This window comes from Neofelis nebulosa, chromosome 13 (genome assembly GCF_028018385.1).
Source record: "Neofelis nebulosa isolate mNeoNeb1 chromosome 13, mNeoNeb1.pri, whole genome shotgun sequence".
NCBI classification, from domain to species: Eukaryota; Metazoa; Chordata; class Mammalia; order Carnivora; family Felidae; genus Neofelis; species Neofelis nebulosa.
The window spans coordinates 52,093,592-52,121,569 of NC_080794.1; the positions used below are offsets into that span (position 1 = coordinate 52,093,592).

General features: G+C 53.5%; 1 protein-coding gene across 1 annotated transcript; it reads right to left on the bottom strand.

Annotated features, from left to right (window-relative positions):
- Window positions 1-79: 79 nt before the first annotated feature.
- OGDHL (oxoglutarate dehydrogenase L) lies at window positions 80-27,874 on the bottom strand. The gene is made up of 24 exons (XM_058697007.1): window positions 27,760-27,874; window positions 25,407-25,478; window positions 24,140-24,344; window positions 21,677-21,835; window positions 16,670-16,772; window positions 16,161-16,276; window positions 15,859-16,013; window positions 14,899-15,045; window positions 12,984-13,074; window positions 11,741-11,920; window positions 11,374-11,502; window positions 9,641-9,820; window positions 9,187-9,339; window positions 8,545-8,647; window positions 7,900-8,028; window positions 6,780-6,930; window positions 6,158-6,285; window positions 5,354-5,532; window positions 3,526-3,597; window positions 3,313-3,438; window positions 3,137-3,209; window positions 1,614-1,777; window positions 1,284-1,438; window positions 80-828 (listed from the first exon to the last, which is right to left on the bottom strand). Exons 3-24 carry the CDS (start codon window positions 24,341-24,343, stop codon window positions 705-707), a joined length of 3,021 nt encoding a protein of 1,006 aa, XP_058552990.1. The 5' UTR covers window position 24,344; window positions 25,407-25,478; window positions 27,760-27,874; the 3' UTR covers window positions 80-704.
- Between the last annotated feature and the right edge of the window lie 104 nt (window positions 27,875-27,978).

Sequence of the window (27,978 nt, forward strand, 5' to 3'; positions counted from 1 at the left end):
TGTTCTCCCTCCCCATTCCCTACCTTCTCTAAACCATATGCCTCTTCCCCAGTTTTACATGAAATGAAAACAGAAAAACTCTCTTAAGCACTTTTTTATTTCTCTGTTATTTGGTTTTCTGCTTTGGTACACTTGAGCTGCGGCTGTATTTCACACAGGAGCTGACATACCTCATTATGACACGCTCCATAAAACAGAGCACATTTAAATCACCTGGCATGGTTTTGCTTCACCTGGTTGTTATTGCTGAAATCTTTATTTCTAAGAGCACGAAACAGAACATTCCTTGAATCTACAAATGAACAAGGACAGGGTAAGCAGCAACCAGATCTACCAGGATGGGAGATAGGGGCCAAAGACATGGGCTCCTGGGTGGCTGTCTGCAGAGACACGAACAGCAGAGACGGAGAAGTCACACAAAAATTTCAGGAAGACCAGGGCAAGCAGGGAAACACTCCCGAACTACAGCCCATCTATCAGAGCCCTCTGGCTTGCTCAGTCCTAACAGATTCTGACATAAACAAACACCAAGGTCCAAGGTAGCATAATACTGAAGCCAGCAGCACCTACCTTTGGCCTTAATCACTTATGTGAGTATTGTTTTATCCTGGGGCTCTGGGCGGCCCCTCTCCTGGGCAGGAGCACACCCGTCCCTCCCCTCACTAGCCAGTCCCACAGCAATACCCAGCCAGGCCTTGCCAGCTCTAAAATGTCTTGCCCTCAAAGGCCTGGAGATTAAAGGCAGTATCCAGAAACTTCTTCAGAGAAACCAGGTGAGTGTTCCTGTTCCCTGTGGCTGGTGCAGCCGCTGGGTCACGGCCAACGTACCTGGGGGAGAAGAGACAAGTTAAAAGGAGGTCTGGGACTGGCCTGGCCACTACCCCAGGACTGCATCGGGTCTAATCCTGATCATCATCCTGCCATAGAGGTGAAGAGCCTGAGGTCCCAAGAGGCTAAGTGACTGGCCTATTATCAAAGGAGCTCTGAGATATGCAGCAAGTCTTCTAGTTCAGTTCTGGCTGCAGAACGAAGACAAAGGTTTAGTCTCCGTAAGGTGGAACTGATGGGGCCCCTGGTCTGTCCCCAACAGCCATAAAGCCAGCAGGGACTATGAACCTTCCCCTTGATTTCCAATGTGGTCCAGAGAAGGGCAGTGGCCAGTTCTGGCTCACACAGTAAATGGGCTGAGCAGAGCCAGGACGAAGCCTCAGGCCCTCAGAGTCCCTTGGGCTCAGCAGAGGCAAGGGGTAGGTGGCAGGCACCCGTACCCCCAGCCTCGTTACCATATGGGTCGTGCCCGACTCAGGATGGTCATGAAGCGCGGGCTGATGTAGTCATAGTAGCCCATGTTCTTGTGCTCCTCCTGGCACCACACCAGCTCTGCGCCCGGGTACTTCTCTGCCTCTTGCTTGATCAGGTCGAAGGGGAATGGAGAGATCTGGGGCAGGCAGGGAGAAAGCAGAGTACAGCCGGGAGAAGGGGGGGGTGTGCCCACAGCCCCAGCTCCCCTCGTGGGGCCTAGTCCCGGCCCCGCCTGGCATGCTGCCCAAAGCCCGGGGGCCAGTGCTTTGACCTTGTCTACCACTCCGACTGGGTGAGGGCATGGGGTGCACCTGCTCCAGGCGGGTGATGGCCACTTGTTCCTCCAGGCCCTGGCTGCTCCGCTCCTTCACCAGATCGTAGTACACCTTTCCAGTGCAGAAGATGAGCCGCCGCACCTGCTCAGGAGCCTGCGCCGCAGCCCCATCCTCAGGAATCACCCGCTGGAAGCTGGCCCCTGGAGGTCCAACAGGGCATGGCAGGGACATCACCTCCCACAGGTGCATCAGCTTGGCCAGAACAGCTCGAGAATAGGACCCGCATCCCTAGCCACCCCCATGCTCTCCCTGGCCACTGAGACTAACCCCCCAGGTTTGGATCTGTGGCCTCTTGAGCCAAACCACAGAGCAGGGGACAGATGACACCCTGAGATGTCACAGGAAAGGGACAGAAATGGGCTGGAGTCAAGAAGGAGGGGCAGGTATGACAGGGAGAGCCCTTGGAGAGGACAGAGAAGGTGACATCAAGTCCTCATCTGATAGCATCAACATCTGCCCCCAACCTGCTCCCCATCCAGTCACGCTTACCTTCTGCATGCACTCCAGCCACCTGCTCACCAAGCTAGAAGGTGAGCTGTCTGGGAGGCTGCGCACATTTCTCCCTTCCTCCCTCAGGCCTGCAGCCAGGCCACCATCTCCCAAGTTCTGTACATTTTTCCTCCCTGGGCTCACACGTGCCAGGCACCAAGCCAAGAATGCTACAAAAACCTCTGAGGAAGACACTATAGTGTCCCCAAATCTCAAGTGAGGACACTGAAGCCCAGAGGGTACCTGGCTGCCAGGCCTCAGCAGAGAAAAGCCAGCACCGGGTGTTCAGCCTGGGAGGTCCGCAGTGCCAAGGCCAGAGCTCTGAACTGCCGGTTCAGTCACCTGCCCACACCAGAGGGGATGCCCCAACACACACAGGTGACAAACAAACACCTGTCCACACCGCCAAGTCCCTTCCTGGCCAGCACCTGCCATTCTCCCTACTACCCAGGACTGTGTTCCAAGATGGCTCTGCTCTCCGAAGCGTCAGGGCCCCACATCTGCCCCTCCCTGATCCTCCCCTGGGTCACATCTCAATTCCAACATCTGGTCCTTCAGATGCTTTATCTGGCCCTCAACTACTGGGTAAAGGAGCCTGAAAGCTCCTGGAAGGAGCACTGGGTCCCCAGGGCCAGTAGTATCTATTTGGTTCATGAGTGAAAGAACACTGAATGAATAACTGAATGATACTCCGTGCCCTGCTGTACTGGTCAGACCTCCACCAGGCCTCCCACATCTCAGCTCCCCCAGCACAGCCAGGTGGGCCCTGCTTTGTAGCTGGGGGAGCACCCAGCGCCCTGCTCTGGCCCTGCTTCTCAGCCCAAGTGACCCAAGCCAGACCATGTCAGGTGGCCACCATGCTAAACTCCCAACCCGGCCACCGGTGAGGAATGAGCCAGGAGCTGCTGCAGAGGCACGGACGGAGGCGAGGACGGAAGAGTCCCGGGAGCAGAGGGCCATGGGCCACCAGGCCCCCCATCAGCCACCTCCCAACACACTTGGACACTTACCGGATACCATTTGGTCAAAGCTGGACTTGGCCTCCGGGTGCCTCAGCAGAGACTTGGGTGTGAAGATGATCAGCTAAGAGGGAAACACGTGCCCAGCTGCCAGCTGCCCTGCCTGGACAGGGCTCCCACAGCTGGGCCCGGCACTGCTATGGCGGTGAGTAGGGCAGGCAGCTCACCGGCTTGCGGAAGGGCAGCAGGACCTGGCGGCGCAGCACGTGAAAGTAGTTGGCCGGTGTGGAGCAATTGACAACAATCCAGTTGCAATCGTAGAGCTGGCTCACCTCGAAGTCCTCGGTGAACACCTGGGGGGCCGGGGTATGGCTGGGAGGTGGCCGGCCCGTGGCCCCCGCGCCCTGGCCTTGCCCCGGAGGAGGGAGGGCACTACTCACGGGGTAGGCATCGGAGTCATCGTTGCTCATCTGCAGGAACCTCTCAGGCCTTGCTGAGGAGTGTTCTGGGCCCTGAAAACAAGTGCTACATGGCACAGGCTGGCCTAAGTGTCACACAGGACAGACCCCTGGCCCTGCAAAGGCCCAGGGCTCAGGGGAAAGTCTGGGTGGCTTCTTGCAGGAGATGCCCTCTCTCTCTGGAGCCCAAACCACAGTAAAGTACCAGAAATGTGGAAGAAGAGTAGAGAGGACATTCTCAGAGGAGGGTCTGGCTAGAGCCAGCACACGTGAATGTGTAGGGCAGGAAGGACAGGCAAAAAGGCCAAGGTGAGATGCTTTTTCCTGAATGTTCTGACCTACAGCAGTTACCATTTACTGAGTACCTGCTGGGTGCTAGGCACAGCTCTATGGACCAAATACACATCACTCACTAATCTTGAAAGCAGCCCCATGGTGTAGACATTTGTTTCCTCGCTTTGCAGATGAAGGTGAGTGGCAGAGAGATGAAGGAACAACCCCACAGTCACTCAGCCACAGGAGGCACATTCGAACCCTGACTCCTGCTCCTGCTCTCGCCCACATGGGCTGCTCCGCTCCATCGCAGCAGCAAGACAACACCACACTGACCTCCAGGAGGTGGCTCCCCATGAGATGAGGGCGACCTGCCCCACAGCCCCAAGGACCCGGCGCCACGGCAACAGGCAGGCCACCCAACCCTCCCCACCCAGCCTGGCTCAAGCTCCACCCTGTGCCTCTCCAGCTAAATGTCCTTGGGCAGGGCCAGTCCACTTCTTTCAAGTGTGAAACGGGCCACAGGACTGACCACCCAGTCCAGTAGTGAGAATCCCACAGGACTACACGCGGTGCTCAAGATGCTCAGCACAGGGGTGCCTGGGTGGCTCGGTTGGTTAAGCAGCCAACTGTTGACTTAGGCTCAGGTCATGATCTCACAGTACGTGAGTTCCAGCCCTACAGCAGGCTCTCTGCTGTCAGTGCAAAACCCACTTCGGATCCTCTGTCTCCCTCTCTCTGCCCCTCCCCCACTCATGCAGTGTGCGGGTGCGCTCTCTCAAAAAAAAAAAAAAAAAAAAAAGATGCTCAGCACAGGGAGTCCTGGCTCTGAACAGCCATTCGGTGATGATAATAGTGATCGGTCCCTGACTAGATGACCAGTCCAAGCTGAACAGACCCTCAAGGGACATCCACTGTAGCCCAATCATCCAGGGTGGGGAAGGCCCTGCCCCAGGTCACAGAGCCAGGCAGAGGTCACAGAGGCTTCCCTGGAGCCGGTGCAGCCCTCCCATCCCCCCAGCTGGTCAGGCTGAGGGCTCTGCTCCTCCCTTTCCCTCCCTCCCGGGCCTGCACATCCTCCCTCTTCCCTGTGGGCGGCACACACACTGGTCACTCAGGAGAAGACCACAGGACTGGCAGGACAGCACAGCATGACATTCAGACCTCAGCTTCTAGCTGTGTGACCTTGGGCAAGCCACTCGACTTCTCTGTGCCTCAGTTTCCCTCATCTGCAAACCGGGAGCAGTACCTAGTTCGTTAATTTGTTGTAAGCACTGGAAGAGCTCACAGAGAGGGTTTTAAACAGCACCCAGCCCAGAGCAAACCCTCAGACATATCAGCGACTTTACTGCTAGTGACAGCAATGTCAGCACAACAGCAACGCAGACCTACGCAGGCCCCAACCTGAGCAGACCTGTGTGTTCCAGGGGCCCGGAAGAAAAACACCCCCCAACCTGGCTGGAGGCCAAGGGTCCACCCACCTTCTCCCAGGAGTGCCACAGCCCACCCAGCCCCCAGCCACCACAATGGCCCTCACCATGCCCTCCATGCCATGGGGCAGCAGCAGTACGATGCCGTTGTGCCGCACCCACTTGGCCTGGCCGGTGCTGATGAACTGGTCGATGATGCACTGGGCTGTGTTGTGAAAGTCACCAAACTGAGCCTCCCAGAGGACCAGGGCATTGGGGCTTGCCATGGCATAGCCCAGCTCAAAGCCTAAACAGAAGGCACAGACACAGAGCCTGCCACACATTGCCATCAAGTGGCAGTAGCTCCATTCAAACCCAGCTCTTCTTTATACACTCTCCCTGCCCCCACCCATCCTTCCCAGCAGGCCAGCAAGAGCCAGGGGACTCCTTGGGCCCAAAGGCCAGAATCTTCCTTCCTGGAAGATGACAATACGCCCAGAGATGCCCACCCTCAGCTCCAACCTCACCTATGGCCAGCTTTAGCATTATCTAGACAAGGAGCCGAGTCCAAAGATACCTTGGGGAGGCAGCAGGAGCCATCTGCCAAGAGGAACCCCCCAAAATATTTGCAGTGATGTTGAGGGGAAGGGAGGGAGTGGGGGGCTGGTCTCTTCAGGGTTTCTGCCTCTGGAAGGAGACAGTGAGGGAGGAAGCAGGCCAGCTAAAGGTCAAGCCAAGGGAGAGAGAGTACAGGGGACATAGTCCCAGGAGCCCAGAGCCTGGAGAGGGGCTCTAGAGATAGAACTGTTGGGTGCAGTGCAGGGGTGGTCATGGTCAAAACAATAAAGCTAGGATAGCTTGGGGTGCAAGACCCTGTCCGGTCCCCAGGCATCTCAGGGCCCGTCTGACCTGCAGGCAGAGTTCTGACCCACCCAGGACTCCATACTCTGAGAGGGAGCTGTTGCACACAGTGTAGGGGGCCTGGTCAGGCCAAAGGTGGTTCATGGGGACACACGTCCTCCGGTCAACTTCCTGGTCATGGAGAACGTGGTGCCGGTGACTAGAGAGAGACAGATGGGGAAGGGATGGAGGGCAGGTGGATTACCACCTGTTCACCCACAGCAGGTGGACCAGGTAACAGGAGGCAGGCAAGCCTCTGTCACTGTGCCAGGAAATCAGACAGAATTCCATAGGATGGCCACACCAAGAAGATCCTGGGAAGCCAGAGCAATCTGGTCTCTCCTCCAGGTAGCCTCCCTTCCCAGTGGTAATCCCACAGGGTCAGAGAGGTGGCCCAGCAACCTTCTGATGGCTTGACCCAAGAGCAGGGGCTGGGGATGCTGATGGGGTTACCTGTGACTACCTCAGCCAGATAAGGCTTCCCCAGACATGGTCCAGGAAGAGAAGGAAGAGCCAACTCCACTCCGGAGCTCCTGGGCTGACTCTGGGAGACTCCGAGCAGCACAGATGAGCTCCCAGAAAGCCCGTGGGGTCAATGTGGACAAGGCTAATGCCCATGGGGCCCAGGACCCAGAGAATGTTCCCCACCCTCACCTGAACGTGCCCCTCTCCACATCCTGCCCACTAAGCCGCACGTGGATACCCTCCTTGAGCAGGGAGCCAAAGGCCATGTACTCTGCCAGTGCCCAGTCCACTGTCCGGTTCTTGATCATATCTGCACGGCCCCGCAGGATTCGAGAGAGGCCTGCGGGAACAAGCAGCCGGCCTGAGGGATTCAGGGACTTGGCGACCCCACCTGGGACAGCCCAGGTGTGTATGTACTCCACGGACATCCCTCCCACAGAGCAGGGCCTTGGCAGGCCGCAGGAAACCCACTCCATGAGCAGGACTGAGCGCGCCATCCCCAGCTTCCCTCCCTTCGGGAAGGAGCAGGCATCACTAGGAGAGCACCTGTCACATGTAGATGCCGCATGCACTGAGGAACATTCACCACAGGTCACCTGCCGCTCTCCATATGAGGAGACTGAGGCTCAGAAGAGGGAATTATCTTATGCATGATCACAGCACTATAGAGATGTCTGGATCTGAGCCCAGGCACCCAGCCCAAGCGGGGCTCCTGTTGGTCCCATACCCACATGGGACCCATGTGACATGCGCACAGAGTGGGCACCCCAAGACGCCTGGGCTACCACGCACACTGTGGAGGAATCTCCCTGGAACTCCCACAGGCTGGTCCGAGGGTATACAGGCACCCCACACCATCTTGGGGGCCTTCCAGGCTGCCCAACCAGGACGGCCACAGCCAGGAGGTACAGCTAGGCTCACCCAGGAGTGGCAGGGTCGCCCTGTCTCATCCATCTAGGTCAGCAGCAGGCCCAGCACTCCTGCCCACCCCCCTGCCCACCCCTGACATTCCAGGTCCAACTACCCACTCCACGGAAGCCCCTGCTCCCCTGCTCTCCTTCTGTTTGACCGCAGACACCCCCAGCAAAGGTACTGGGAAAATCCAAGGTGCCCGACGTAAGCCTTGGTCACTGGCATCCAGCAGGGAGCGTGGCTTCTACATCTGCCCACCCTAAGAGCAACTATTATCATGGACACCTCACAAGAGTGCAGAAGAGGTTCCAAGAGCTCAGCCGACGTGCCAACAACCAAGTGGGGACACGGCCACCCCTCCCCGACCCCTGAGCACCATCCTGCACAGCAACCTCACCTGTGTGGATCTTAAAGTCCTTCAGGGGCACGGAGCTGGCCACTTCACCAATGTGGGTCAGCACGTCCTCGGGAATGCCTGTGGCCGGGCACGTCATGCTCTTGGGCTCCCCATCCACATTGAAGAAGCCTGAGAGAGCGGAGTCTGAGTACTTCTGGGTGGTGATCGGGCCTCAGATCCCCTGGTCAGCGTGCCTCCCCAGGACGCAGGGGCCCACATCTTCCTTAACCCCACCTGCACTCAAACCCTGACCCACCCTCGGGACCTGCAACAGCTCACAGCCGCAGCTCAGTTCCTATCTTCCCCTGGGCCCCTGTGGGGACCACTCCCTGGGCCCAGGGTCACAGCCATCCAGCTCTATCCCACGGAGGCCCTCTGAGCACCCCTCCCCCAGGCTCTCTCCACTCTAACGTCCACCAGCTTTGGTTCAGCCCTCCCTTTCCAGAGAATAGCTGGTTACACATGCCATCTCTCCTGTATCCAGGCCCATCCCCACCTGCAGGAATCAGCCCCCCACAGCCTCAGAAGTCTCACGGATGGAGCCCGCAGCCTCTGGGCTGGGCAGTGACTGCCCTTACCAGGGCCCACTGCAACCTTGGTCCCAGGCCCTGGCGAATCACTCTCAGCCACACACCACTCGCTCACCGGGCCAGGGGGAGTCCAGCCAGTGCTTTATATGCAGAATCTTTTTATCCTTGGACCTGCCATACGCCTCCTCACAGATCCGGTCGTATTTGGCAATTTCTTCCTGAAATCAGGGGGAATGTGGGGATTGAGGTATTGATGGCCCAGACAGCCAGAGGCTGGATCAACCCAGACTCGTAAACCCTGGTCCTCCTCACTACATTCTACAACTGTCTGTCTGCTGGCCTGCAGGGACCCTGTGGCCAGAGGCCAAAGTCTCAGAATTAAGGGGGATCCCTCCTGCTTAGCAAGGGACTTGGAGGCGGCTCAGAAAAGAGTCACAGTGCTTCCTCTCAGAGCTCCCTCAAGGCGCGAGGACCAATGCATCCACAGATAACTGTGAGGACAAACAGTTCAGGCCTGCCTCCTATAGGAAGTCTTCTGGACTCCTGCCTGAGGCTGAGCTTCCCCCACATGGCAGCATTCCCTATGCCCCACCAGGCTGTAAATGTCTTTGGTTCTCTGTCCTTGACAGCTAGGGGATGTTAGGGACAAAGGCCATATTGGCTACTTCTTTAAATCATTGCCAACATCACCAACTACCCCAGGGTCCCGGCTCTACTGGAGGCTTATCCCAGGTGTCCATGATGCTAGCCTGCCCACCTCGAACTCTTGCAGGGTGACGGTGCCCTCAGCAATGAGCTTGTCCGCGTACTTCTTCAGCACAGGCACCTGTCTGTGGATCTGCTTGTACATGAGCGGCTGCGTGAACATGGGCTCATCCATCTCATTGTGGCCACGCCGGCGGTAACAGACCTGCAAGGACAGCATGGGGAGGGGCTCAGTCCGTGTCCCCAGGCAATGCAGGCCTAGTCACTGCACAACTGGGGCACAGCTGGCAGGGTACACCCTTCGAGGCCCCTGAAAGCCCCCCACTACCACCTATCACCGAATGCCCCACCTCCTGGCCTTTGTACAGACTGTTCTTGGGGGCACTAAACCTTCCACCCGAGAAGCACTCCCAGCCCTCACTGCCAAAGATATGGCAGACGTGGCCCACGTGGCACAGCAGGGACAGGTTATATACTCCCCACCATGCTCACAGCCCCAAACCCACCAAGTCCACCACAACATCTTTATTGAAGGTGTTCCTCCACTCAGCTGCCACACTGCACACATATATCACGGCCTCTGGGTCATCTGCGTTCACGTGGAAGATAGGCGCGTTAACCACACGAGCCACATCGGTGGGGTATGGTGATGAGCGGGCCATGCGGGGGTCTGTGGTGAAGCCGATCTGCAGAAGCAGGAGGAAATGACAGCACCTCTGTATTCTTAGAGCTAGACAGGCAGTGGGTCAAGGAAACTGCCTGGGAGACCGGTGGGTCAAGGAAACAGGAGTTGTCTTTGCCTTGAGGTCCATTAGGTGTGACCAGGAGATACATGGCACATGAAGGGCTGAGAGTCAATGGCCCTGGGGCACCTGGGTGGTTCAATCAGTTAAGCGTCTGACTTCAGCTCAGGTCATGATATCATGGTTGGTGGGTTCAGGCCCTGCATCGGGCTCTGTGCTGACAGTTCAGAGCCTGGAGCCTGCTTCGGATTCTGTGTCGCCCTCTCTCTCTGCCCCTTCCCCACTCATGCTGTCTCTCTCTGTCTCTCTCTCTCTCTGTCTCTCTCTCTCTCTCTCAAAAATAAACATTAAAAAAAAATTTTTTTAAGAGTAAATGGCCCCTAAATCAGGCATAGCAGCAGGCCCAACAGGGATGGCAGCAACACCAGGGAAATCATGCCTTTTTTTTTTCCTGCATTTTACACAGAGGTAGTAAGAATGCAGGCGTGGGTAACTGCCAGTCCCATCAGTTGCTATGTGTGCAATTCTGAGCAAGGTACTTAAATTCCCAAAGCCTCAGTCTCCTCATCTACGAAAAGGGTTCATTAACTACCACCTCACAGGGTTATTCTGTGAAGATTAAATGACTTAATGCAAATAAGGCAATTAACTCAGCGCTTTATAGGCTCAGAAGAGCTATTAGTAAGCACAGCTGCCTGAAGAGCAAAGGCCTGTGACAGCTGTGTTCTAAGACTGGTTCCCATAGAGCTAAAAGCAGCATCTAGTTTCATGTCCAGCCTCTGTGCCAGTTACACCTGTACACCTGTCCTTACAACGTTCTCCATGGTGCATGTGTATTTATGTATATGTATATGTGTATGTGTATGTGTATGTATATGTGTGTATATATGTATATGTGTATCGTATACATGTGCATATGTATATGTGTATGTGTATGTGTGTATATATGTATATGTGTATGTATATGTGTATGTATATGTATATATGTATGTATATGTGTGTATGTGTGTATTGTATACATGTGCATATGTATATGTGCACGTACATGTATATGTGTATATGTGTATGTATATATGTATATGTGTATCGTATACATATACATATGTATATGTGTATGTGTGTATATATGTATATGTGTATGTATATGTATACATGTGTGTATATGTGTGTCTATATGTGTATGTGTATACATGTGCATATGTATATGTGCACACACATGTATATGTGTATATGTATATGTGTACGTATATGTGTATGTGTATGTGTATGTGTATGTGTATGTGTATATGTATATGTATATGTATATGTATATGTATATGTATACATACAGACACACCAATTTCACAGACCAGGCTGGTCTGCCTGAAGTCATACATTGGGGAGTGGCAGAGCAGCGGGATTAAAACCAGGATCACCGCACACTTCCCCCAAAGTGCTACCTGAATTTCAGGAATGGGGGACACTGACGAGGTCTGGCAGGCAGCCCAGGCACTCACCTGGTTGTTGACGACAATGTGCACAGTACCATTGGTGGTGTAAGAGGGCAGGTCACTCAGGTGGAAGGTCTCATACACCACGCCTTGGCCAGCGAAGGCAGCGTCCCCGTGAACCAGGATGGACATGACCTGCAGGGCAGGATGTGAGCCAAGAGGAGCCCAAGCCTGTGCAGCCCATCTCTGTGCACCATACTGCAAAGATCCAGGGCCTGTTCCTCAGGGACCATTACTCACTCAGAGCCCGGCCCTCAAAGGCCATTCCTCAGAGCCTGGCCCCCCGGAGCCCATTCCTGAGCCCAGCCCTCAGAGCCCATTCCTCAGAGCCCAGCCCCTCAGAGCCTACTCCTTAGGACCCAGGCGAGTTCACCTTCTTGCCCTGGGCATCCCCTCGGTAGAACTGTTCTGCCTTCGTTTTTCCCTGCACCACAGGGTCCACAGCTTCCAGGTGGGAGGGGTTGGCCACAAGGGACAAAGTGATATTTCTGTTGGTGACCCGGTTGATTCTCTCATGGTACATGCCGAGGTGATACTTGACGTCTCCGGAGCCCTGAAAGTTGAGGTGGGCCGTGATGAACCCACCCCTCTCAGCCGCACAGGCAGACACGTGGACATGCAAGCCCACAGCGGGGCTGGGACACTCCCTGGATTCTGCTCCCTGGGAAGACTGCTATTCCTGACCTACACCCTCGTCCTGCCCTCCCACCCCACATACTGCCCCTCTTTGTGAAAGGTAGGCAGGTTCCCCCAGGCCTCAGAGGCCAGCCAAGGCCCCTCATCAGAAGCCCTCACATGATCAACTACTGTCCTCAGCATTAATGACAGTGCAAGCAGAGAAATGAAGGGGGTGTTGAGACCGGTGGCAAATACTGGAGCTGGACCCCTACCTAACTCCTTGCACCAAAGCAACCAACAATGTACACACGACAGATGAGCCTACAGTACAGCAGAGAAAAACCTACATGTTTCAAGACCCTTCAAAAACAACATACAAACCTCAGAAGCCATAAAAAATAAGGCAGCTAAAATTTAATAAATCTGCCATGAAGGAAGCAAATCCATGCAGTATTAGGGGGAAAAAAATCAAGCTGAGAAAAGTAACTATAAGACAAATGCAGGCAAAGGCTAACACCCTCAATATATAAAGCACTTTTACAAACCAGTAAGACAAAGCCCAAAATCCCACAGAAAAATGAGCAGGGGCGCCTGGTTGGCTTAGTCGGTTAAGCATCCAACTCTTGGTTTCGACTCAGGTCATGATCTCACGGTTCATGACTTTGATCCCCGAGTCCAGGCTCTGCACTGATGACGTGGGGCCTGCTTAGGATCCTATCTCTCTCCCTCCCTATGCTTTCCCCCGATGTGTACTCTCTGTGTCTGGGCCTCAGTTTCCCTGGCTGAAAAACAAGGAGGTTGGTCCAGATTACCTGAGGACTCTCCCAAGTTTCAGAGATCATAGCACTCACCTTGGTGGCCTCACAACAACATACCCATTCTCTCCCCATTCTTCCGCATATCCATCCATCTACAGATCTGTTTGAGCCTGGATGCTTCTGGTCCAGCCCCTCCCGAATCTACCTCCCAGATATCTGGGACCAGGGCTTGACACCTACCTCATCTGCTGCCTCCAGCTTGGGGTCAAACTGGCAGAAAATCTGCTCCAGGTCCTTGCGGATCACATTGGCCAGCACATTCAGCCTGCCCCTGCAGCCAGAAGTGGTAAGACTTTCATCTTGCAGAGGCCACCTCCTGCGACAGGCCCCAGCATCCCCCCACTCCTGCCCACCTGGGCCTACCAGAGCCCAGCATGGTGGTCAGGGGAGCCCTCCCAGTACAGCCCAAGGGAGGCCCGGCCCTCTCATCCTGTCTCAATCTACAAGGGCACATGAGTGGCTCTGGTGGGCCAGCTCCCCTAGACACCCCTGTACGACTCAAGACTCTGGAGGTCCTCAAGCAGGAGCCACTCAGCCTCATGGCAGGATGCACATGCACCATCCCCCAGCACCTCCACCCCACTGTCCTCCAGCCAAAAGCTGAGCCTAACCCAGCACCTCAGCCCCAATCTGCTACCCACAGCTGCTCGTACATGACTCGCAGCCCAGCCAGCAGTGTCTTGATGCAGGACAGGGATGAGGGGACTGGACTGATCCTAAGGGCAGGAGTTATCAGGGGACCTGTTCAGGAAAGCTGAGGTCTAAGGGTGGTGGGGACAGGAAAGCAGCCAGAGACCAGGGACTCTTTAGTGCAGCCTGGACTTCCCATCAGGCAGCGGTTTAATTCAGGGGTGGGCACCAGGTTGATCGGGACATTGGGGAGGCCTCAGAACTCACCCCCCATAGCCCACCAGCAGACATCAGCCCCAGGCCTGCACACACCCTGGCCAGACCTCTGGCCTCACAGAAGGGCCATCTTCCAGGTGGGCCTCTCTCCTGTTCTGTGGGTCAGGGCTGTGAGGCCACAGGAGCTGAATGAACAACCCTCAGCCCCTCTTGGACAAGCCCTGCAGCCTCAGAGTCCGCTTAACTCCCACTATGGAAGCTTGGCATAGAACAGTCCTTTGGCTCCCAGGGCGCTCCTCAGGCCAGGAGCCTCCCCCAGCACCACCCTACAGTCCCACATCTGCCCTTGGCTGCTCAGTGCCATCCTCCCCAAGAGTTCCACTAGAGCCATGTGTGGGAGACCTCAGACCACTGAGCCAGCTCTTCCTGACCCTCTGATGAGACACTGGGCATTTCTGGGCCCCTCAGAGCAAGGAGCCATCACAGACAAACCCCAGGCTCCTGGCAGCCAGCCCACAGGAGGGAGACTCTCTCACACTGCATCTGGACACCTAGCCACCCCCCGTGCTAGTACGGCCCAGGACTGGCCCACCCACAAGCAGGTGGAGACGGTCGCAGGAAATGCTAGGGCTTTGCCCCTGAGACTGTTCTGCATGTCCTCTCATGCTACATTCCACAGAACCCCTGGTCACCGTGGTCTCTGTCCCCAGGCTGTATTCCTCACTAGTCCACAGGCTCTGGCTCGGAGGTAACCTCCCAGCTGCCAGGCCAGCCTTCCAAGTCTATCAAGGTCTCAAGGAAACATGCAGTCAGCTTGCAGCCAGGAGAAAAAGCCCTCAGCTCACCTCCAGAGATCCCCCTCCAGAGGGTGCCAATCCAAGGCCATCTGCCCAGGCCCTGCCCTCACTTCCCTGGGACATAACCCTCCACATCTCCTTGTCCACAGGAACCTCCAGAGGTATGACACCCCTTTTCTGAAATCCTGACCCTCTGGGGGACAGCGGCAACGTGGGGAGAGAAAAACTGAGTCTGAGCAAACCTGGTTAGTCCCTGCCTCCATGTGGCTTTGGCCAAGTGCCCGACTCTGTGCTGAGCAGGCCCTGGGGCCCAGCGACTCTGAGAACTTTCTAGGCCATCCTGCCTCAGGTTCCCCCAAAACCCCTGCTCTGATTTTCATCCCCTCCCTTCCATCTCATTCTGCTGGGCCTGGAGAAGAGATGGGCTGTGGAGGAGCAGGAAGGGGGCCCACCTGTGTGGCATCCCCAGGATGACATTCTCGATCCCCATCTCACTGGATTTGTCTATGATGGTCTTGAGGGCAGGAATCATGACCTCACAGCCCTCCAGGCCAAATCGCTTCTCCGAGGACCATTTCCGGGCCAGGAAGTCTTCAAACCTGCTTGGGGAGAGAAGGGAAAGGATGGAGAGGCTGGAGGTCACAGAGGCTGTTGATGAGGGCCACAGCTGGATGCCCGGGGCAGAGGGAGCAGCAACATCACCTTCCTCTGCAGTCAGGACCTGCCATCAAAATCCACCAACCAGGAGCATAGGCCAGAAGGAGACTGGGAATCCCCCCAACCTAAATAAAGACCTCTGCTTGCACGCATCCCCAACCGTCACCTCCCTCCCCCTTCCAGTCAGACTGTTCCAATAACCCATCTCCCCCTGCTCCCAGCCCATAGTCCTGTGCATGCACACATGCACACGCACACACACACACACACGCACACACACACACACTCCACCCTTTCCATGACACAAAGACCTCCTCAGCACTCAGCTCAAATTCCATCCTGTACCTCACCACCACAGATCCACTCTGCACCCAGCAGCTGAGCCCCACTCTCTTCTAGGCCCCTGCCAGCCCTGGACCCAGCTTCGGACAGCCAGTGGGCACAGCCAGGTGGTGCCCCACCTGCAAGGAAGCACTGCTACACTCACTCCATGTAGGGACACCTTTCTGCCCAAACTCCCGCAGTCACTTTCTGCCACTTCTGCCCCTGCTGTCATGTTCTCCTGGACCCCATCCCTGCCACCTGGCCCCTGATGCTTCTGTGGACCTCCCCTGGGCCAGGGGTGAGGCCCATCCAGTCCTGACTTCCCCTACCAGTTATCCTAGTTTCTCAGCCAGGGGCCGGGACATCTCATATGGCCCTGCAGCAGACCCTCCAACCACTGCAGCCACCCTGCGTGGTGCCGGGGGCCTGACCTCATGGAGCGCACCAGCCGGGCCAGCAGGGTCCGCTTCTCCTCACTGGAAAACTGCATCACACCAGGGGTCTCAAACTTCTGCCGGATCCACTGGCACTGCTCCACGTCATTGATGAACATGAATTCCAGGCCAATGTGCTGGCAGTAGGTGCTCTGGGGGAATAGGTGGGGACTCCACAAGGAGCCAGGAAGAGGGGCAACGGTCCCAGCACCTGCAATACAAAAGGCAGCATCCTCCCTCCCTCTAGCACACTCCAGAGACAGCCAGCAGGTGTGCCTGACACACTTGTATGTGCTCACCTCCAGGCGCCGAATGATCTCCCGCAGAGAGAGGGTATGCTCAGATCCCCCGATGAAGGTGGTCGTGGGCAGCTGGAACTCCTTATCTAGGTCAGCCTCCCGCAGGTCATAGAACGCTGAGGAGATACACACAGCCCAGGCAGCAGAGGGGAGGAGAGAGGGATCAGGCCAGGTGGGGCCCAGCCATATCCCCAGACCTTCCAACAGTGCCCCAGCACTCTCCCACCAGTTCCAGCCTAAAGCTCAAGGACTCTGTCTGCAGGGTGCACAGGGGTAAAAGAACCCAGCCTGTACCACAAAGGTAGGCTGGGACACAAGCTTGCTGCACATAGTGCACGGGCTAGGGATGAGGGAAGATCATATGAGGCAGCCAGGCAAAGGTCAGAAGAAAGCTTCTGGGGCTGATTGCTGGACCCCAGGCCCTGGAGGCAAGCTATCTCAGAGCCCCTCACAGGGCCACAGGCACCACCAGCCGGCCCCAGCACTGCCAGAGCAATACGAACTCTCACCCAGTTTATCGATGGTTGTGATTAAGTCCGAGGGCACAAAGGAGTCCAGGTCTGCATCCAGAATGCCCAGGGGGTCCAGCTGGGCCACATGGTGGCCTCGAATCTGGGAGAAGGGGAAAAAGGTCAGGGCCAGGCTGGGACCCAGATGGACACACCCTCACCAAAAGCAAAGTTCTGGGCCCTGGCCCCTCATTTCCCACTTCAGAATTTCAACTTTCCACATGTCTCCAGCACCCAGGCACTGCACGCTGCCTTCGCCATGACCACTAAGGTGGGCAGGAGCTCCACTCGGCTTAAAAGTACATCATGCCACTTTCAAAAATAAGACAGCATGCATACACAAAAGTGTTCACTACAGTACTACTATTAGTAATCGCAAAATTCTAGAAGCTTCCAAATGTCCATCAATAGAAGACTGGCGTGTGGATATGGGAAATCCCCACAGGGAGTACTACAGAGCTGTTAAGAGTAATAAAAAAAAAATCCCTATCTGCTACTAGGAAGTAGCCTCCCCAAAATACTGTTAAGCAAAAAAAAAAAATTATAGAAAAGTACGTGTGGCAAACTACCCGTTATCTAAGAAAGAGAAGATTCAAGTAAATATATGCATTTGCATGTATTTGTATATATACAAATGAACATAGGCATTAGAAAAATGCATCATAAAACAAGAAAACCATAAAGTAAGAAAAACCATGATCTCTGGTAAAAGGAATAGAGTAGAATGCCAGGGCTGGAAACTAGACTTTTAAGGATACATTTGGCTTTGAAAATTTGATTTTGGAATCTTGTAAATAGTTTATATCGCTATAAAACAAAATGAAGTTTTATTTATTTTTTTAAATTTTTTTTTAACGTTTATTTATTTTTGAGACAGAGAGAGACAGAGCATGAATGGGGGAGGGTCAGAGAGAGAGAGGGAGACACAGAATCTGAAACAGGCTCCAGGCTCTGAGCTGTCAGCACAGAGCCCGACGCGGGGCTTGAATTCACGAACCGCGAGATCATGACCTGAGCTGAAGTCGGACGCTTAACCGACTGAGCCACCCAGGCGCCCCCAAAATGAAGTTTCAAAAATTAAAGTAAAACAAAACCAATGGATTCATGCATCCATTGGTGGCGTAACTACACAACTGACTAACAGAATGTCCCCAACAGACAAACAGAACTCCAGGAAAAAAATGTTATAAATTCATTTCTAGTACCAATCAATAGTGGCAGCAGTAGAATTATATTTTAAAACCATAGTGTGCAGGCTATGGGAAAATCAAATAGTCGTTGTATTGATGTCTTTCAGACCTCTATTTCTGGCATCTTTATTTTTTTTTTTTAATTTTTTTAACGTTTATTTATTTTTATTTTTTTAATGTTTATTTTTGAGACAGAGAGAGACAGAGCATAAACGGGGAGGGTCAGAGAGAGAGGAAGACACAGAATCCGAAACAGGCTCCAGGCTCCCAGCCATCAGCACAGAGCCCGACACGGGGCCTGAACTCACGAACCGTGAGATCATGACCTGAGCCGAAGTCAGACGCTTAACCGACTGAGCCACCCAGGCTCCCCACGTTTATTTATTTTTGAGACAGAGAGAGACAGAGCATGAATGGGGTAGGGTCAGAGAGAGGGAGACACAGAATCTGAAACAGGCTCCAGGCTCTGAGCTGTCAGCACAGAGCCCGACGTGGGGCTCGAACTCATGGACCATGAGATCATGACCTGAGCTGAAGTCGGCCGCTTAACCGACTGAGCCACCCAGGCGCCTCTATTTCTGGCATCTTTAAAAGAAGACACTGATGTAAGATTGATGAGGTCAAGAACAAACCTTAAGTCCTGCATTTGGAGTATCTGAAAACATCAGTATAAACCCATAAATGTGTTGTCTGTTAGGGGCACCTGGGTGATTCAATCTGTTAAGCATCCGACTCTTGACTCCAGCTCAGGTCATGATCTCACAGTTTGTGGGTTTGAGCCTTGTTGGGCACCATGCTGACAGTGCAAAACCTGTTTGGGATTCTCTCTCTCCTCTCTTTCTCTCTCAAAATAAATAAATAAACTTTAAAAAAAATCTTAAAAAAAACAACACATATTTCCTGGCTCTAACCGCTGAAAAGTCCCAGAAGTCATGACCAGACCATAGCAGTGACCCTCCCAGCACTCCGTGAAGAACTGGCTGGTCCAGGGCTAGACAGAAATGTACAAGATAAGCTCAGAGCGTCTTGTCATATCAGATAAGAAAGGGGTCCTCAAACACTGCTGGGGCAGGGAATAAGGACATATTTTGACAATGAGAAGGATGGTATCTATAACAGATTAAAACTCATCAAATAGGGGCACCTGGGTGGCTCAGTCAGTTAAGCATCCAACCTTTGCTCAGGTCATGATCTCACGGTTCATGGGTTCAAGCCCTGCATTGGGCTCTGTGCTGACAGCTCAGAGGCTGGAGCCTACTTCAGATGCTGTGTCTCCCTCTCTCTCTGCCCTTCCCTCACTCATGCTGTCTCTCTCTCAGAAATAAATGAACATTAAAATTAAATAAATAAATAAATAATTCATCAAATAGGTTTAAATTCACGCATTCATATCATACTAAATAATAAGAAAAACCTTCATTGGCCACCTTTGGAGTACACTAAGGAACCATGTCATACTTTTGGAAATCAAGCATTGATCTTGCCTTTCCCATACAATTTGCACCTCAGGAGAAGTGGAGCTGACAAAGGTAAGTTTCTCCTGATAGAAGTACTTCAGATAATAAACAAAGAAACAAAAGCAGAATTAGAATATCATCACCATTTTTACCACTCCTAATGAATTAATGTGTCCAGGAAATAATCACCCAAAGCTGCTGACTGATGAAGTACCCATCACCACCAGGAAGCTGATTTTGAAACAAAAAAATTAAATCTATATTGGATAAAGCTTCTAGATCTAATTACCAATTTATAGAAATTACATGGGACAAAGGGACAGATGAAGTGACACCATGGGGATGCAATCAGCACAATCCAGACTCAGGAAAACTCTACAGCACAAACAACCTGGTTTGTTCCACATAATAAATAAATAAATAAATAAATAAATAAATAAATAAACAAATAAATAAAATGGCAAACACAAAAACAGAGAGGAATCTGTAGACAAACAGGCAAACATGAATACCAACTGCATAACTGATGACATCAAGGGTGATTGTTAACATTTTTAGGTGTGACAGTGCTATCATGGTACGTTTTTCAAGAGCCTTACCTACAGAAATCCATCCTAAAATGTCTGGTGAATGAAATGGTATGTCCAGGATTTGCTTCAAAATCATCAAGGGCCAACAGGTGAGGGCCAGAGGTGGTTAACAGAGGAATCAAGACTGGCCCTGTATTTATGGGTGTGGGGTTTGCGACACAATTCTTCTACCTCTTTTATGTTCGAAAATGTCCTTAATAATAAGTCTGAGGATTTTTCAGTACTGTGGTGGTAGATGAGCCAAACAAGAACTCTGCCTCCTCCAGGGCTGTGAGGAGCTGCAGCCCACCCAGTGGGAACTTGCTCACATCAGGCATAACCTTTGGCAGATTTTTACCCTACAAATACACAGTAACATGCCTGGATCCAGACACTACTCCGCTGGAAGGACTCCAGTGCTTAGTCTCGGCTGAAGAACACAGAGCAGCTGAAGAGCTGGGAACGGTGGTTGGAGAATAAGGCCCTTGAGCAGCACCAATGTTATCTTGTATGTTATGTGGAGTTTCACATTCTTTCCTCTTGGTTTTCAAAGTTAACGGCTAGATCATTTTCTGGCTCTTTCGGCCAGTCAAGAAGAACAATTATTACTGTTTGCTTGCAGGTGGCCCACAATCCATGGGTCCTCAGGCCTGCTCACCTCCCGCTTCCCTCCCAGCATAACTGGTGCACAGGAAGTGCAGCTGCCACCCCACAGAGCGCCTCATTCAGAGGCAAGGCACCTTTTCCATTTGCTAAGGCCTCCTCCTCCCCCGGCTCCTGCGGTGGCTTGCTGCTCCTTCCCACGGAGTCTCTGCCAAGGGCCCCGGGACGCCCTTGCCCTTCCTTCAGCATGTCTGCCTGACATGTTTCTCTCATGAAACACTTTCTGCCAGATTCCCAGAGAGATCCCAAATGATTACACTTGTTATGGAAGGAACACCCAGAGCAGCCCTCCAATTAGTCCTGTTCAGTCAAGACCAAGAATATGGAACGTCATCAAGATGCTTTGTCAGAGCAGGGGCGCTGGGGACCCAGCAGGGAAGAGCCTAAGTCTCCAGAACAGAGCAGCTGATAGAGGAAGTGCTGCTTACTGAACTATCCATCCATTCATTCCGTAAACCCTAATTAGGTACCTGCTGTATATCAGTCTCAGTCCTGTTGGAATGCTCAGTCAAGAAGAGAAAACAGAAGGGGCACCTGGGTGGCTCAGTCGGTTAAGCATCCAACTTTGGCTCAGGTCATGATCTCACAGTTCTTGAGTTTGAGTCCCACGTCAGGCTTTGCACTGACAGCTCAGAGCCTGCTTCAGATTCTGTGTCTCCCTCTCTCTCTCTGTCCCTCCCCTGCTTATGCACTCTTGCTCTCTCTCATACATAATGTTTATTTATGTAAGTAAATATTTAAAAAAATTTTTTTAAAGAAGAGAAAACAGACATTATTAACAAGGGTCGATCTACTCAACTTTCATTCAACATTTACTGAAACTGATTACTTACTAAGTACTCCTCTGGAAGCTTGGGGCATAGTGGTTTCTGAGACCGCACTCCATTAAGAAAGACCACCAACAAACAAAATACCAGTATGCACAAAAAATACCAGGGGGTGGTTAATGACATAAACAGTAACGGACAGCGAGTAACCAGAGGAGTGAGAGCCACCGAACAGAGGACTCAGAGAAGGAATCTCTGGGGAAGGTGACTCTGGAGCTGAGCCAGTCCCCTTTCCGTCAGCACCTGGCCATATCCCAGAAGCCAATCCAGCCTCGAAACCTGGGCCCTCCCAGTCACTTACCTGGTAGGCCCGGATCAGGGACTGCACAGCTAGGTGGTCCTCCACCAGCTTGCTGGTCTTGGTCCGGCTCGAGACTGATGGCCTGCTCTCAGGGAACCGTGACTGAGCTGGGTCACAGGTGGCTTCCTCACTGGCTTTCCGGAAGAAGCTGTCCCAGGACTGGGAAGAGGCAAGAAAACAGCCAGGTCAGGGTCCAGGAGGAGTGGGGGGTGGTCCTGGCTGGGGTCCCCAGTGGGTGCTGGGTGTTCTTTCACCACCATAGCTCTTTGGGCCTTCCCAGAACCCTGCCGAGAAAACCCCTTGCAACCAGCCCAGGACCCTCCAACCTAAAGCCTGGATCTCTTCAGTCCCCAGCTTGGAAGGCTATTGGGGGAAGGCTCTAACTTGTGACTCAGGGGCTTCAGGTGTGAAAGGGGCTTCTAGCCCTGGGGGAAACATGCCTTCACACATTGTGGGTTGGCAGGAGGGCAATTAGGCAGGCAGGCCCTCTCAATATTTTCAATGAATGTATCTTTTGAACCAGCATTTCCACTGCTAGAAATGTATTTATACAGGAGTGCCTAGATATACATACAAGGATGTTCCCTACAGGATTGTTCATAAAAATGACAATGTAGGGGCGCCTGGGTGGTTCAGTTGGCTAAGCGTCTGACTTCAGCTCAGGTCATGATCTCACGGTCTGTGGGTTCAAGCCCTGCATCAGGCTCTGTGCTGACAGCTCAGAGCCTGAAGCCTGCTTCAGATTCTGTGTCTCCCTCTGTCTGCCCCTCTGCTGCTTGCACTCTGTCTCTTGCATTGTCTCAAAAATAAATAAACATTTTTTTAAAAAATGACAATGTAAAAAACAATCTAGGGGCACCTGGCTGGCTCAGTCGGTGAAGCATGTGACTCTTGATCTTGGGGTTGTAAATCTGAGCCCCACGTTCGGTACAGAGATTACTTAAAAATGAAAATAAATAAAAATAAGACCTTAAAAAAATCTAAGTGGTGACCAATAGGACACAGGTTAGATAGATGATGGTACATTTAGATTATGGAAGATAATGCAGTCTTAAAAAAAATAAGGTGCATTTATTATTGTGGAACAGGTAGAATATCACCAAGATATGTAACTATAAAGTGAACCAAGCAGAGGCCACCTGGGTGGCTCAGTCAGTTAAGCATCCGGCTCTTGATTTTGGCTCAGGTGATGATCTCATGGTGGCTCATGAGTTTGAGCCCCATATTGGGCTCTGCGTTGACAGAGCAGAGCCTACTTGGGATTCTCTCTCGCTCTCTCTCTCTGCCCCTCTTGCTAGCACTTGTACTCTCTCTAAATAAATAAACTTAAAAAATGTATATATTTAAAAAAAAGTGTACTATTCATGTAGAAGCCAAAAGCAGATATGCATATGCCTAAGCACCTCCATGTTCTAGAACACAAGTGTTTTCTTCGCACCCTTCTTCAAAAGAACAAGTGGCACAAGCCCTCTGGAAAGCAATTTGGCAAGGCCCATCAGAATTATATACACAGATCCTCTGTGACCCAATGATTCCACTTGGGGGAATTTATCCTACAGAGAGCTGCAATGTACAAGATGACAAATATATGAAATGATGCGTGGGAGCACTGGTCGTGACAGCCAGGGACTGGAAATGAGCCAGATATCTGTCAGTGGGGACAGGCGTGGCACATCCATACAATGGAATACTACACAGCTGGGAAAAACAACAATGAGGCTCTTGATGCAGTGACATGGAAAATCTTGGAGTTGTGTGCTAAGAGAAGAAGGCTGGAGAAAAGCCGCGGATGTTACGTGTTGCTTTTGTGTGAAGGGAGGGAAATTGAGTTATACTCGCAAAAAAATTACCTAAAGAAACTCTCTGAAAGGATACAGAAGAAACTAAGAATAAACTGGGGGACAGACAGATGGGAGCTGAGCAGACATAGGATGGGTGGGGAGGGAGCCTTTTAACTGCGTAACTTCACACTTTTGGTTTTTGAATCATGTGATCACTTTCCTCTGAAGAAAATGAGTCAAGAGAAGAGCAGCTTCACTTCTCCCTTTTTGCCCTGTCATCTGATTTTTTATTTATTTATTTTTTCTTACCATCAGCAGGTATTTATTTTGTCAGCTCAGTGCATATATAAACACTTGGGCCCCTAACTACATAACAAAGAGCCACTTGGAAACAGCACAGCATGACCAGGGGGCAGGGGCATATCTCAGACCAGGTGCAGCTGAGCAGGACAGGCTCAGGGCTTCTCAGGCCAGACTACCACCTACTGGCTGGTTCTGAAACAGGAAAGCAACAGACCCTCCTCACCCAACACCAAGGGCAAGGCTTTTATAAACCGGGACGATGGAGGCAAAGAAACCTGTCCAAGATCAGACAGCAGGCAAGCTGCTTCTCGTCACCGCCCTCCACAGCCCAGCTCCAGGAGCTTCCCCCCTCCACAGCGGGCGGAGAGGGGGTGCTGACCTTGTGGACACTCTGGGGGTTTTCCAACCAGGCGAAGTACATCTCCTCCATGTAACTGGAGCTGCCTCCACGTTTGCTGCTTGGGAAGGGGGCCGGTGGCCCAGACGACCTGCTGCGCTGGCTGAACATCTGGATATCATGTGGGGCCAGGAGCCTCGAGGCCTGTGCCCCAAGCCGGGACGGCAGCAGCCTCAGCTGACTCATTCTGGACACAGGCAATGAGGGAGAGGGAAAAACCACAGGACCAGAACAAAGGCTCTGGCAGCCACCATTCACTCATCTGGTATTTTTGGTTCTACTGGGCAGGGGGCCCTGAGCTAGGCATTGATGAGACAGAGGAGAAAATGGAACAGTCTGCCAGGAGTCCCGGATTCACTGCCTAGTGGTAGGTCACAGCTCAATTAACTTCACCAGCTATTCAGCATTCTGAGCCCCAGTCTTGCTGAGCCCACCCACCCAGCCCACATTCCCTCTCTGCTATCCCCCTAAGCCTGATGTAGCAACTATCACCAGGGTCCTACCAAAGGGAGCACTCAGCCAAGGTCCTAGAGCCCACTGTGTGGGTCACAGGGCATGTGCAGGCAGTACACCCAAGAAGGAGCGAGCCACGCAGTTGGCCACCCTGGAACTCGAGCAGGGGAGTCCTTTATGGGCTGGGTGTACCATGGCTGCTCGGGAAAAAGCCTGAAGAAAGGGGGGCTGACTGAGCTACACCATCTCAGGGGGCCCATGGCACTGCTGGGTCTCTGGTCCCTGTGACCAGAAGCGGTCACAGTGGCAAGCCCTGGGGCTCCCTCTCCAGGCAATATGGGAGCTTGGCAGTGTCCACTAAGGCCACCTCCCCATACACAGGATTTGTAAAGTAGGACCTCCGTTCCCCTACCCCCATCTCCACCAGTGTGAGCAGAGGCCCCTCCTCTGCTCCAGCCTGGTACTGCCTGGACACAGAACAGCTTCCCCTGAATCCTCATCAACACGCTTCTGCCCAGAGAATCCCAGCCTGTAAGTGGGGTACAACACCAGAGTCACCCCACCAGAGGCCACACAAGCAGGAGCCTGCTTCCCCTTGCACAGCTCAGTCCCAGAAAACATGCCTTCTGGGGCAAAACTGACTCCCAGGTCCTATCTGGTCCTGAGCCAATGCCCCTAGACAGGATTCCCCCACCCTACCCCCACCCATCAGCTCAACCAAGTCTCCAGAATTTTCTGGCTGGCCCTTCTATAAGCCCTTCCATCCTGCTTCCTCCCTCTCTCCCTCCAAACTCACTTGCGGTAAAGAGAAGAGGGTGGTCTTCTCCAGCGAGGGAAAGTAGGCTCCTCAGGGCAACCAGCAGGAACTCTAAACAGAGGAAAATTAAAAAGCAAAAATATAGTCCAGTGAAGGGAGGAAGGGGGTGGGTCCAGCTGGAACCTGAGCTCCAAGTGCCCCAAGCTTCCCACATGCCCACCCCCACCAGCTGATGAGTCCAGGTTCCAGAGCAAGGGCCATTAGGGGCTAGATCTCCCTAGAACAGCACCTCTCCAGGTGCTGGGTTGGGGTTCAAGGCATGGGCTCTGGGATCAGAGTGCCAGGGTCCCAACCCCTGCTCTACTACTGACTGTCCCTAGGCAAATACAGGGCTGACCCTGCCCATACGGCTCTGGGCAATGATGGAGAGACATAGGACATACTGGCCTAGAACATCAGAAGAATCTAAACAAGCCAAGAAGCTCTATCATCCCCATTCTAAGGCAAAGGAAACCAGACACCAAGACCATCCATTGTGGGAATAAAAATAAAAGCACACAGACTGTGAGCACTGACTCTGGGGTAGGCACTGTGCTTATTTAACCCTCTCAGCAATCTCATGTGGTGGGCACTTAGATTAGCCCCACATTATAAAAGAGAAACTGGTGAGTGATGGGGCTCAGTATGGTTCCAGAACTTGTACCCTCCTCACTAGAGAGTCAGGATGTAAACCCAGATTTCTCAGAATGACATGCCCTTTCCAATAGCAACAGCCAGAAGTGCTCTCTCTGCCAGCACCCACCCCCACCCTCACAGGGGAATGGGATGGCTCAGGGTGGCAGTGACAAAGACTGGCTGTGTCCAGCGTGGCCTAGTACAGGAATACCGTGTTTCACAAACACTGAATGGTCTGGAGTGGCTGCTGGACACTGCTATGACCTTCACCTGGCCTGGTAGGAAGGCAGCCAGCTGGCTACCCCTGCCCCCATCCCAGCAGGGCTTGAGGACCCAGGAACCCTGGAGGGCTAGAGACAGAACCAACCTCAGTATCTGGAGCCAGAGCCCCAGCCAACCCTACCAGGTCCTGTCCACACAGGCGAAGGCGACAGCAAAGAGTCAGTCAGGCATGCTGTGGACCCTCTGCCCAGCCCAGTCCCCAGTGGACTAATAACAGGTAGGTTGCTCGGGGCAACTCTTGGGGGTCTCTTCTCTAGGGACAAGGTCAGTACCATCCCCACCCCCAACGCCACAACCATAACAACTGCACACATGCTGTCCAGGAAGCCTCCCACATGCAAGGCCCTGTCTGGGTTGTGCTGGTGAGGACTCCTCCTGCAGTATGTCCATTGTTAAGATGAGTTAACAGAGATCCAAAGAGGGGAAGGGCCCTCCCCAAGACCTTGAAGCCAGGCAGCAATGGAGGCTGGACTGGCAATGCTGCAGGCCTACTCTGGCCCCACATTCTAAGAACTGGGTGGGCTTTTCCCTAGTTTGCTGAACCCGAGAGAAGGCAGACTCCAAGGTAGGAGGCAGGGCAGGGAGGGGTGTGCTTATTTCACTGGCAGAGACAAAGGGCCTGAGCTAAAGCCCAGAGGTTATAAAAGTACAAAGGTAGTCAGGACCTGTTCCAAGAGGCTGTGGTATGTGTGGGGAGGAGTCGCAGGGAAGGGGACGCAAGGGCGGGCTTGGGCCCATGGTGGAGGGGGTTCAGAATAGGGCCCTTAAGGTCCGGTTTATGCCCATTGTACCCCGCTGAACCTTCCCGTCTCCCCCAACATCTCTCTGGGTACGGAGAAGCACTTCCCAGGCTGACTGCGACCTCACTCCCCTCCCGGCCTCTCTCACGGTCTCAGTTTCCTCATCTGTAAGCAGAGACCCTGGTTAAAGCTTTCTGTAAGGGCCCTGCCCCCACGAGGTCCTCAGACTTGGAAACTGCCTGGTGTGTCCCGCCAGGCACCTAACGCTGGACCCTCCCCATCCCCAGCTCGGCAGCCCTCCAAAGCCTGGCCTGTTGAGGGTGACGAGCAGCAGCTTACACCGCCTCCCTCCCCCCACAAGGCCACGAAAGGCAGCATGGACAGTATGCAGTCTTTGAGCTGAAGAACCCACGCTGATGCCTGAAACCCCACCGTTAGCAAGTCGCTCCTTCACGCAAAACACTGCATTCACAGGGTCGAACGTGCGCGAAGGGCTGGGGGTCCTTGGAGAGGCCTTGGCCAGATAAGGGCGGAGCCAAGGTCACGCTCACTCCCTCTCCCACCACCCCCGACGGGGCCTGGCTCAGGACCCAGTGCAGCGGCGCCCCGGGACAGGGGAGCAGAGGGGCCGCCCCCCAAGACGGCAGGAGAAGAGGAGGCGCAGGGACCCGGAGTGGCGAGGCAGCCGCGCTCACCGGGCCGTCGGGTCCGCGCGGCAGCGCAGTCCTGGAAGCTGCAAGTCAGGGGCTGCGCGCAGAGGGTGAGCTGCTAGCCCAGCCAATTACCTGGGTCACGTGACGCTGTGGCGCCTGCCGCTCGGGAGCGCGCGCCCCGAGACTCCGCGCGTCGTGGCGTCACTGTGTACGCCCCGCCCCTGCACCCGTGGCGCTGTCCGCGGTGCTGACGGCCCAGGC